The sequence below is a fragment of the Drosophila sechellia genome, chromosome X (assembly GCF_004382195.2).
Source record: "Drosophila sechellia strain sech25 chromosome X, ASM438219v1, whole genome shotgun sequence".
In the NCBI taxonomy this organism is placed as follows: domain Eukaryota; kingdom Metazoa; phylum Arthropoda; class Insecta; order Diptera; family Drosophilidae; genus Drosophila; species Drosophila sechellia.
In genome coordinates, this window is record NC_045954.1 from 5,912,473 (window position 1) to 5,924,904 (window position 12,432).

Sequence of the window (12,432 nt, forward strand, 5' to 3'; positions counted from 1 at the left end):
CATTTCCCTGACTGCCATGCGACCGAAAAATAAGAATAAAAAACATTTAGGCTGCAGACAGTCTTTAAAAATTATGTATATGATAATTATTATTGCATATATATGCACGAGTGAATATATATATATATTTAAGTTCTGCTTTGTCCCACCAACTTTTGCTGACATATTTTCACAAGTATTTAGAGCGAAGTTGTCCAAACCTCGGCCTCTTTCTAAACTGTAAAATTCATAGCCATTTTAGGCGGGTGATAAACAGGAAAAAACTAAGCAGAAAACAAATGAATTAAACAGGTGAATAATTATTATTTCTCTTCAAATAACTAATTTAACAATTTCTCAACATTTAAAAATGTTGATAGGTTTATTTAGTAAAAACTAGTTTATACTTTCATTTTTTATTTTATTGCTGGCCAAGAGCACTTGCTTTTTTCGCAGTGTAGGGAAGCTATTGCTGCTGAGGCTGGCAAACTTTTTGGGGCTGAGTGCTCACACAAAAACAAACACAGGCACAGGTAAGCGGGTGAGCGGGTGTGGTGGTGTGGGGATGCTGGGCTGTTTTGGGTGCTTAAAGGGAGCGGCGTTTGTAGCTGGGTGAATGGGAGTTTTGGGCGCTTTGTTGCCCTCCAGGCAAAGGGCAATTTTCAGTTTGAATATTTTAGCTGCTAATTAAAATGTATTCGCGGTTAGCAAAACGCGCGCCTCCGCAGCTCCTTTTAGTCCTTCCCACTTTTTGCCACCACCCCTAACATTTTCCCGCCCACTCTGCGCCGCCCCTTTTGACTGCAAGGAAAATGGGAGAAAAGTTCGCTCGGAGATGAAGCCGCAAATAAACAGAAAACGTAATTGCATGTAGTAATTTCATGGGGCGGGTAGGGGAGGAGAGGAGAGAGAGAACACATCACGGAAAATGCAATGACAAAAGTCCAGCTGCATGTTGCAACTCGATGCCGGAAATGCTGCTGCCATATTGAATTTACCCCAGACAAGTTGCTGTTGTTGTGCGGAAATGGAGTTGAACCGAAATGGCAGGTGGATGCGCACATACATGCCTACCTACATTCGTTCATCGGAATGTACATGTGTCTGGCCTGAAGTCCTGCGATTGCAACCAGGTCGAAGGTTAAGTGCCGGTACGTGGGCGTTGTAGGCATTATAGACGTTGTGGGCGTGGCATGTGCCAGAGATGCATACCAATGCTGCACTTGCGAGTATCTAAAGTTGCAATCCCAAACAGCTGCAAGTGATTCGGGCGTATTCAATCCCAATTCAGCATAGAATTTCGAACAAGAAATAGCTACCTCACTACGGTTAAGACTAATTAATGATCGGAATTCGAGGTTGAATACAACCAAATATTAAACAGAGAAATTAATAACATTTCAGAGCAAATAACACGAAGAGAACACAGGACAAAGTTGGCTGATCATTGCTGGAAATTATTAAACATTTCTCTTTAAAGGACCTTTTTTTGCGCATTTCCGGTTCAATAAATACTTGCAAATAATTAATTTTGTCCTGGGAAATAAATTACATTTAATTTACCTTTCCCTTTACCGACTTTTTATTTAGACTTTAATGTCAACGATGTCCTCTTGAAAAGGACTCGGACGGAGTGCCTGTAAAACGAATATTCCGTAAGTCAAGTCCCAGGAATTTCAACTGCATCCACGTGGCACAAAAGCTGATCTCTGGGACAACCAAGGCTAAATGAAAGGTAAGAGGTGGCCCAGAAAGGAGAAAACACAGGTAACGGATGAACAAACGGTAAGTCTGGCCAACTTCTGGCCATATCTGGTAATGAGTGAGCAACTGCCATCCGCTCCCTTTTTGCTCTTGCAACTCTGGTGACCTCTCACCTTCAAACTCCAGAGCTCGGGAGCTCGGAAACTCTGGAACTCCGGACGGAGAAGCTCATCAAATGCGGCTATGTGGCAGCCTCCTCCGACCTGCCACGCCCCCTGTTGCCCGAACCGCCCTTCTCTTTCTCATTAACCACTGACCGTTCGACTGAAGCTGATGAAAGTTTCTCTGCCCTTGCAATTTTCACACAGGAAAAAAGTTAGTAATAATTCTTCTTTAATATTAAAGAAGGATCTCTAAAGTTAAAAGTTTCAACAGACCTAAGAATCTAAAAATGTGAGGAAACAAGAAACTATATTGTTCAAATTATTATAATGGACAGAAACCCTATGTATCTTTTCACTTTGTCAACGAATACGGTAAAAGTTAAAGCCGTAGACCTTTTGAATATTATCAAAGAGTGTATTGGATCGGTTTGAAAGTTGATTTTTTGTAACGTGTTGTTGCTTTTTTTTTGGTTTTTCTTGCAGTTCACCTGTCAGGTAGCATAATGTGCACAATGTACATGGGTATTTTGCAATGTGTCTCTCTCTTTCTCCCCCACTCTGTCACTCTCTCTCCCTCTCTCTCTCTCTCTCTCTCTCTCTCTCTTTCAGTTATGCTCCTTCTCTTTCTCCTTTCTGGCTGTGCTCCATCGAGTATTCAACTCGCATCGCTTGCAAAGTGACATGGCATATTTCAAGGTAAACATTCTGAATTTTGCATATCAAACGCATGGCAAAGCAAACAGCACAAAAGAAGAGTGGCAAGAAGAAGAGCACTCCAACACACACACACACACTAATGCAGCAGTAGTAGTAGTACTACGTACAACCTATGCAAACACACCGGCACACTCAGTTGGGTTTTCCGCGAATTGCTTTGCAGTTGAATGAGCTGAGTGCTCCCCCGTAAGCCATGTGCAACGCGGAATGGTCTGTCTATGCACCACCCACCGTCCACTCGCCCTCCAACCGCCCCCCCCCCCCCTATCCCCCTGCCACACCCCTAAATGGCCACCGCTAGATGTAATTGTATAATTAATGAACGCTGCCCGCCGTCGATGGACGCTTAATGCAAATACTCGGGTGAGTGCGGTGCGGATAGTTTCCAAAAACGAAAATTTCTAAAACCGCTCACAACCGGTTAAATCTGCTGCCATCCCATCCATTGGCAATGCCCATACCCAAATCCCCAATCCCTTTTTACGAGGGTCGCTCAAGCAATAGCATACCCCAAATGGGATAATGTTTATCCTTTTTGCGGTAAGAGAGCTTTTGAGTTTGAAATCTATCCTGAGTATTCCAATTTTATTTTAGTTCTTGACTACGATTTAAGCCCAATAGAAGTTTGATACGAATTTCGTTATTAAATTTCAAAGAAGTTGCGCCCAATTGACACATTTGATTATTTTATCTGCATCTCGTTAAATCGAATTCCCAAATAATTACTTAGCTCGAAAGGCGAAGAGAAAAGCATATTTAAAATGATTTTCAATATTTGCCTGATATCAATTAAAACTTATTTTCGATTCATCGGGCTGTGCGAAATGCAGTAATTAATTGTGCAACCCGCTGGTCACAAATTCCATCTCAATTTGACCGTGTCCAGTGTGTTTGCCTCTCTTTCTAGTCTTCGCTAGCCTTCTCTTTCTCTCGCTCTCTCTCCCTCTCTATCTCCCGTTATATATGAACTGCTCTTTCTCTGTCTGTCTCTGTTTACAATTGCCGCCCGCTAATTTATTTGAAAAGCCATTTGTTACCTTTGGCTTGCCTCTGTTTACATGTCCGTCGGGCTGTCCGCCTGTCCGTCCGGATTTTCAGTCCGTCCGGATTTGTTATATACCCACATATGTGTGTCCATGTGCGTGTGTGTGCCCATACATATAGGTTTGCTTTTTAGATATCGCTTGATGTTCGCGCATTACATTTACATTCACAATTACAACTTGCGTTAATTCAATTTACTGAAAGAATATGAAAAATCCAAGAAAAAACACCCCACCTCAACTGGAAAAAAAAATCAAAATCAGTTTGCTAATTGTTTAGATATGTTCATAAAAATATGTGTGTAGACATGTGCCAAGCCCCAATGGGCTTTATAATCAATTCATTTAGCAAAATCCGGACAAGTAAATAATGAGAAAATCGGAGAGAATAAATCGAGGGAAAGAGAGAGGGCATTTTATTGATACAGATACAGATCGAACAGCTGCCAATTGCCAAATGCCTCCAGTACTCGATAATCTTATGTACAGCCAAAGATACGCGCACACACACACACGCATTCAGTTGGCCCGTTTATTTAGTGAAAAATCGAGGAAAATCGGGGAAAATGTGTTCGCCTCTGTTTGTGTTTTGTTAAGCTTTAGTAAATACTTGAAAATTTAATGCCGTTTGGCCAATAATTAAGGAAAAAACATTTCCAATAACCCCATACACCCAGTGCCTCAGCATCATCCCCATCCCGCCTTCAATCGCATTTTCCCCCCCAAAATCATTTTCTTTTGATAATTCGCTCAAGAATCTGGCGCATTTCTTAGGATATTAATCATACGCACAGTTGGCAACTTTGATTCGCCATTCAGTCAATGAAAATTTAAAGTACACGCAGAGAAAATGTGTTACCTCGGGAAAGCTCCGTTTCGATTTAATTACAAAATCACAGGAAATGACGGGGTAAAACAAAAGAACCAGTTGGAGAATGAGAGAACAAACATCAATGAACAATTAATGTGAGGACAAGTTCCGAAAAAAATTGGGCAAGAAGTGAGTGAGAAATGGGAATGGCAGAAGAATGCAAAATCGAATTGTAAACAGTGTGTTCGATGGCACACAAAGACGAAGGAAAACCATTAAGAAAGCATCGGACAAACAAAAGCCAAAGAAAAATACTAAAGGCCCGATAAAAAGTGGAAAACCCAAGGCTGTGCTTTAAAATATTTCAGCACGGAGTCTCATCTCTGTGATTTATTCCCTTCCTGTTACTATTTTTATCTTTTTTTATCTGACGTGTTCGTTGAGGCTCTATTAACTTTAGATTAAACTACTATTTTTGCTCACTCTTCAAAAATAGAAAAAGCCTATATTTAAACTTGCCTATTAACTTCTTAAGTCCAAGAATAAGATTTATTAATATTTGCGAAACAATTAGAGCACATTCCCGCAAAAATGTATCTTTAACCACCTGCAACGTTGCGTATGCGCGATATTCTTTCAAATTGCTAATTTCACTCACCTTTTATCGCTGCGAAGGCCTTTTTTACTTGATGGTTGTTGTTTACCTTGGATTTTCTCCTTTTCCGCTTTGCTTTCCGATAACTTTTCGCTTTGTTTCAATTTCAATTTCGGTTTCGAATTTTCTTTTCGAATTTTCAATTTGTATTCAGCTTGATGTTGTCTTTTATCTGGTGTCTCTGCCAAAGTCACAACAATAACCGAAAAAAAAACAACAAACATTGGTATTCTTAATGGGGTGTGAGGGAGCATGTGTGTGCGTGTGCGATAGAGATCGGCATATATATATGTATATATACATATATTGAACTATATAGAATTTCAAAACAAAAGTTGCGCGCCCAGGAAGTCCGCGATTGTTGATTGTTGTTGCTGTAAAACGCCCGTCGGCGTTCGATGCCAAAATACCTCGGGGTACCGATGGAAAAACACATTCCGAACACAAGAACTCTTTCAAAAAAATGTGTAAATGTGAATTTAAATTACATCCGAGCAAAATGTAAAGCAATCATTCACGCTCGTTTATTATTTATTTATTGAGAAGCAATCATAAAAATGAAAATGGAAATATTGGAAAACCGCATTGCAAAGTGGTTATTTATTTACAAGATAATTTTCGGGTTTTTAAAACAATTGAAAAGCACTTTATGGTAATAAAGTAAAATTCATACAACACGTTCAGAAAAAAGATCAGAAAATTTAAAACGGTTGTCGCACAAATACAAAAAAACAAACACTTTCTATTTATTTGTTGAATTTAAGCTTAAAAACAAAAAACGGCGGTTATTTCCATATGCAAACATTATTCTGGAAGATTTTCAAAAGATCTCTCGTTTGTTTTATCGTCAATCACTTTTTGGTTTTCTATTTGAGAGTTCTGAACTTTTGGAAACTTAAAAAAAGTTTTAAAAAAATTCGAAATCTGTCTTTGGTTTTCTGTTTGTCACGCACTAATTCAGCTTAATTATCTGGATGCCAACGGTATTTAGTGTTGATTTTGTATGGCTGCTCCTCTGATGTTTTATTTATTGGGTGTGTGTTTCTAGTGGGTGGTGTGTGTATCGTATCGCTGGGACTCCAAGAACTACAACAACGCAGTGTTATCCGCTCGGAGGCTGAACGCCTACTGGATGTTTGGATGTTGCACGCGCCGAAAGCTTCCGCAGAATGTGCCAAAGCACGCAACGCGTCGGCGGCGTAGTCGGCAGAGCAGCAGCGACGTCGCTGGCAGCGACGTGCACGAACACGACCGAAAACGAACGGACACGACCGATACACCGGACTGGACTCGGAAGCCCAGGGGAGATTACACCAATCTAGCTTCGCTGAAGCTAAGTTTCAAGCTCGGCAACGTTCAAAAATATTCAAATTAACAAAAACAATTACCAAGATTTTATAATCATAAAAGATGTACGTGTTCAATTGGGATCAAGCATTAAAAGATTTAATTAGCATTTTATTTTTAAGCTTTGTATGTACGCTTCTATTTCATAAAGTTGTAATAAACCCAAACAGCAAGTAAATATGCAATATTTAAAAAATGTTCAAAAAATGGAAAAATAATTGAACTATTTATGCGCACGCGTCGGAGACTTTAAAGCACTGCAAGCTATGTAATTATTTGACTGGGTTATATTTATTAAAACATTAATTAAAAAAGACTAAACGAATTGTACTCCATTACTCAAAAAATTTGCCGATTACAAACAAAACTTCGCTATGACCAAACACCTCGACGATCGCTTGCTGACTAACTGCCTTTTTTGACATTGGATCCCCGTTAGTCTTTCCTGTTAATTGCAATTTCTCCACCGCGGACGTCCAAAAGCGCAGCGCCTTTGCCCTGATCCATAAAACATATCTGCCTGAATAATTCAAGGCAAATATAACGCAGTCTACACGCCGCCATTCGAAAACTCTACACATCCTCGCTCACGCACTCCGCACCGTGGGATAGAAAAGTAAAACATGAAACCAAAATATGCTTCTTTTATATTCTAATACCTACATATTGCAATCATGAATTTACCTAACTAAATTTACAAAAACACAGACAAAAATAATATAAATTTTTACTTTTATTTTAGTGTGCTCTTTTGTGCGTAATTTTATTTAGCTCGCTCGGAATGCCCACCGTGCTCAGGTGTTCTCAGTGAAGCATTTCCACGGAGAGCGTGGCGCTGCTGAGGCTGCTGCCATTCCAGTCGGACTTCCCTTCGCCTTCCAGTCGGCCTCGTGTGCTAACAAGTGGAAAGCAACAGTTGAAATGAATGAAAACTTTCGACGCTGGCAGCGACGCGAACAGCGAAGCCAGCTTCATGTGTTGCTTCTCCTGCTTCACCTGCTGAATTCAGTGGGTGGAGGTCGCCTTTCCGTTAGCTGTTGCTCTTTCCAGCCAACACACTGTTGCTCTCGCTGAGACGTCTGTTTTTCTTCTTTTTTCCTTATTGTTTTTTGTTTTTTGGTTAGTTGAGGGGGATTTTCGGGGTGGATTGCCGTTGGTCCCGTTAAGCAGCTACTAATTTTTGTTAATCACACCTTAATGACATGAACTTGACACCATTTCATTGCCGATGCCTTCATTTCCATAAAGTAGGCAGCCAAATAGACAAAATGATGCGGTCCAATGCACCGAAAAAAAAATTAGGCAACCTTTCGAAGCAGCTTGTATTTAAAAAGGCAATGAAATGGATTTAAAAATAATATTTACGAAACTTGTTTAAATTGCCAGACAGAAAATACTTTACATTTCAATTTTATAGAAAATCTATATTTATTTAATATTATTTCATCTACTTTAAGGAATACAAATATTTCCACATATTTACCACATTTCTATCGTAAAATACAGATTTTTTTCACAGTGTGCTGCTGTTTGAGCGACACTTAATTACAATGTGCCAGCTTAAGGGCAACTACACAAACAATGGCAAATATAAAGTGCAGCCCGCAGCAAATACACACACACACACATACTCACACACGAGCACACTCACTCACACTTATGCATGCACGCATTGATTTTAATGAGTTGCCAGGCGACAAAACGAAACTAATCGTTTTGACAGCCTCGCGAATAAATCAACATTTTTATGCATCTCTTTTTGATTTATGAATGAACATTAAAGCGAATTTGCGAAAAACGACTGGCAATTAATAGACTTGTTTGATTTCAATAGTTTTGCAAGTGCTCAACGAAAATTACGCATTTCTGAATCAGTTTATTTGGTGGCTTTCCACCATTCGGAATCATTTTAAATAATAATAATTTCAAATATTTCTAAAAAAAAAATGGAAAATTTCTTAATTTGAAAACTTTGACTGGAATAAGAATAGCTAACGAAATAAAATAGAAATCAAATAAGTTATGTGTGCAGTGTGGATCGCCCTACTCCCGAAATAGATGCATCATAATTAGCGGCGTGATTAGGAGAAACAGCAGGTTTCCCAATCTTCCAGCTGCACCATTCGCATACTCATCGAAATAGTTGCCATATATGGCGAAGGTCATTAGCTGGCTGTGCGGTTGTCGCAGCTCCATCTTAATCCGCGTTACATTAACCAATTCCTCCATGGACCACGCTAATTGGGATGGTTGCAGAGCATAGAAACTGGAGGAGCTGAGGGTGCTGGGCAATATGAGACATCGTGGCCTCCGTACAAATTCGCCAAGGATCTGCAGGTCGGTGAACACCACTCGGTGGTCCTGCAGGTGTACCTCCTGCTCGCTGACCAGGCCGCAACTCTCTACATTGGCACCTTTGCAGGCGAACAGTCCACACAGCCGGATGGCACTGTACTGCTCCTCCTCGTACCGCCTCCGGCCCACCCAAACTCCCAATCGGTAGTTATATTCCGGTTGGGTGTCCTCCAGGGTCCAAGTGACCCGGAACTCGCAGCACAAGTCCTCCTGGCATATTCTCTTGTCCACCGAACTGCCCCGGACCATGGGCAACTCCCAGGTGGTAAAGTTCTTTAGTTCCGGTTGCTGCAGGAGTTTTAGTTTCACAGGAGTCGTGTTTTCGGGTTCCAAGATCTCATCCGTGGCTATCGGCTCCTCGGGATTGAGGGGCACTTTAGCCAGGAGCAACATCCTCTGACCCTCCAGCTCATCGGTGATCATAAGTCGTGCCAGAGCGCCCTGTTGACCGGCGTAAATTCCACTACCACTCATTCCACCCTGCGGAAGACTTCCTCCGGAGGCCAGGAGGTTCACCCGATTGGCCCACGCCCAGCCCTGTTGGAACTGGGAGGCTGCCAAGAAAGGGATTCATATAATTATGTTAAATTATCTATTAATATTATCTACCTGTGAGGAAAGGCAGCTCGGAGTTGAACATTTTGGTGACAATCACATGGCGGATGCCCAGTTGCTCCACCAAATCCTGAGCGGGCGTATAAAAGAGCATATCGAAGCAGATGAAATGACCGAAGGTCACATTGAAATCCGTTGTAAAGGTGGCTATTTCAGGGGATTCAGTTCGATTGGTGGATGGTTCCAAGTAAAGATTCCATTTCCTGTAGCGCGATATCACCGCTCCTTGTCTATCGAACACTACGTTGGTATTGTGAATCGAATAGCCACGACTGGAACATGTCTCATCCGAAGTACACTGCTCCACAGCTCGCTCCTTGACATTGACCACCAAATAGGTGCTATATTCCCTGGCAGCACAGGCCAAAGATCTGAGGAATGGTGCTATCTCCGGATCATCACCAACCTGTTCTTCACACAAACTCTGCTCCGTAAATTTCGGCACTGCAGTCAGGGTAACCACACTATTTAGAGTGGCCTCCGGAAAGACTATGATGTCCGTAGTGCCATTGCCAGATGCCATGATCTCCAGATAACCAGCCAGATTCGCCTGCAACAGCTGTTCTGAAGTGCCGCCCATAAACGTTGGCCTATATTCCACTACACCAGCTATATAGAATGCATTCTCATCGGAATTATCATCAGTCAAAACCAAGGCAACACTGATGAGCCAGAGAAATCGACGGAAGAGTGCAGCCATGGTGTTTATAGTTCAACGATCGCAAACCGACTAATCCCAACCGGTTTTCCACCTATCATACTAGCTTTGTATACACAAATATATATATGTATTTATATTTCCCACGGCATATCAGGTCTCGCCTGATTTATTATCTAATCGCTTTAATCGGTAATCAGTATGGTCAAGTCAGCAGATAGCAGCAACGATTTTTGAGCAACTAAAGTAGAATTTTGGGCTATGTTGGAAAATATTCATTAGCTTGGCAGATGCCTACAAACTATATTTTATATTTATAGATGCATCTTTTATATTTTCGGATTTTTATAGCCGCATTCCAGTTGCTCTTCTGCTGTTCCCACGCCAAAAGTGCACTCATTATTGTAGTAATTTCCATAAATGCCAAAGGTCAAGAGGTGCTTGACCTCCAGGGATTTCCTCAGGGCCAATCGCACTTGGTGGCTAATATAAAGGATATATAATTAGTTGGTTTCTATATTTTTAAGATTCCAATTCACCTCTCCTCGGAGATCCGTTTTTGTGACCACTGGAATTGTTTGGGCTCCAGAGGCAGAAGATTATCGAGCAGGGTATCGGGAAACAGGAGGAACTCCCGCGACTACGGATATGTGACCCTAATCTCCAGATGAGTGAAGGTCACCAACGGCTTCTGAAGGTCAGGCAGCAGCTGACCACAATCATCTATCGAAGGCCCAGAGCAGTTGAACAAGCCACAGTTGCGAATATAGTTGACATCCAGCCTCTTCTCATTGCGCCAACCCTCATAGATGCCCACTCGATAGTTGTAGTGACTGGTGTTCCTCGAGGATTTCCGCAAGGATCTCCAGGCCAAATCGAAGTGGCAACAAAAGCCACCGTGACACAGATTCTGGCTGAGATTACCGGTCTTTCCAGCGTCGATTTTCAGCTCCTCGCTGGTGAAGTTCTCCAGATAATCCCGTTTGATGTTGAAACTTGAACTGGTGGCCACTTGACGATTGAGATCTCGCTTCATCCGCCTTCTGGCCCTGTATTTGGGTACCCGGGCCACATATATACTCCTCTCACCGGACTCCTGCCGCATCACGCTCCTTAATGAGCCACTGCGTCCGTGATAAATGCCCGATCCACTATTTCCCACTATGGGATCACTTGCTCCAGCAGCCAACAATTTCACATTGTTGGCATAGGACCAGCCCAGTTGGATCTGAACAGCTTTTGAAGAGAAAATACCATTAACTATTAAGTACAAATTATCACCATTGAATTGGCCACAGGTTTAAATATTCCAAGAGCAGATTGCAAGCATTAACCACTTGAACATTCCGCATGGCGGACACTTTATCTCAAGGGTTTCGTGAGAGCCATCAATTAGCAATCATGTCAGTGAACTGACTCACTTTCCACCCCTTTCTCGACTTACCTGTGAGGAAGGGCAGTTGGGAGAACCACATGGCCGGGTAGACAAAGTCCGTGACTCCCTGATCCACCAGCTGATAAGCAGGCGTGTAGAACAGGATGTCGAAGCAGATGAAGTGACCGAAGGTGACCCCAAAGTCCGTCTATATATAGGTGCTCAGTTCCGGCATGAAAGTGCTGTTCTTGGCCTCACCATACAGATGAACCTTTCGGTACCTGGACACCACCACTCCCTGACGATCGAACACCACATTGGTGTTGAAGACATTCAGTCCGTTGGAGGCACATGGCCTCGTATCCTCAGGAACATCCTCGCACTTCTGCTTCTCGGTGAGATTGATCACAATGTATTTACTGGCATTGCGAGCCGCACACGACAGGGTCACCAGGAACTCCTCATAGTAGGTGGCATTGGGGTCACTCAAACAGGGGTTTATCTGATCCTCGGGGTTGGGCACAAAGGTCGTGGAACCCGCTGAGTTCAGTGTGCTCTCGGGAAACACAATGATGTCCGTAGAAGTGGCATTCTGCGAGTGGATTATCTCCAAATAGCCGGCTAGATTGTCGGACAAATCATTGGATGGCTTAAACTCCACCAAACCAGCTGTATAGAAATCTCTCTTGAAAAGTGAAGCCTGAAATTCCAAATGTGAGTGCATTTCCATATAGATTCAGTTCATAGCGCACCCACCTGCTGACTCAAATTCAGCATTAATCCAAGGGCTAAACAGAAAAGGGAAAACCCCCAATAATTCTTAGCCATGTTCTTTGCCCAGTTCTAATTGGCAAATGACTTACCAATTACCAAACTTTGAGGTTTTTATAACAATTTCCAAAAGAAACGTGTTAATCTTATTTGCATAAAAACATGTCAAAAACAAATGCTGTCTAGACTTTGACGATTAAGTTTGACACTCAAAACTAACTAAAAAGACAACAATAAA

The 12,432-nt window shown here is 41.9% G+C and overlaps 3 protein-coding genes across 9 annotated transcripts in view; all 3 read right to left on the reverse strand.

Annotated features, from left to right (window-relative positions):
* The window catches only part of LOC6612310 (voltage-dependent T-type calcium channel subunit alpha-1G), an 85,397-nt gene extending 78,951 nt beyond the window's left edge, over positions 1 to 6,446 (reverse strand). For 2 of the 7 annotated variants that reach the window (XM_032724742.1, XM_032724737.1), the window contains exons 1-2: positions 6,027 to 6,388; positions 5,077 to 5,254 (exon numbers count right to left, since the gene is read on the reverse strand). The gene's annotated coding sequence lies outside the window, so the exon portion shown is untranslated. Of the gene's footprint in view, positions 1 to 5,076; positions 5,255 to 6,026 lie in introns of all 7 variants that reach the window. The other 5 variants (XM_032724745.1, XM_032724744.1, XM_032724743.1 and 2 more) reach the window with 4 other exon arrangements.
* A 1,377-nt stretch (positions 6,447 to 7,823) lies between these two features.
* Positions 7,824 to 10,106, reverse strand: LOC6612307 (vanin-like protein 3). The gene is made up of 2 exons (XM_002036781.2): positions 9,385 to 10,106; positions 7,824 to 9,329 (listed from the first exon to the last, which is right to left on the reverse strand). Exons 1-2 carry the CDS (start codon positions 10,088 to 10,090, stop codon positions 8,464 to 8,466), a joined length of 1,572 nt encoding a protein of 523 aa, XP_002036817.1. The 5' UTR covers positions 10,091 to 10,106; the 3' UTR covers positions 7,824 to 8,463.
* Positions 10,107 to 10,377: 271 nt separating this feature from the next.
* LOC6612306 (vanin-like protein 2) lies at positions 10,378 to 12,254 on the reverse strand. Its single transcript, XM_032725445.1, is given in 4 exon segments — positions 10,378 to 10,531; positions 10,588 to 11,284; positions 11,493 to 12,123; positions 12,180 to 12,254. Coding segments are annotated over 4 exon segments (1,554 nt in total). The 5' UTR covers positions 12,252 to 12,254.
* Positions 12,255 to 12,432: the final 178 nt, after the last annotated feature.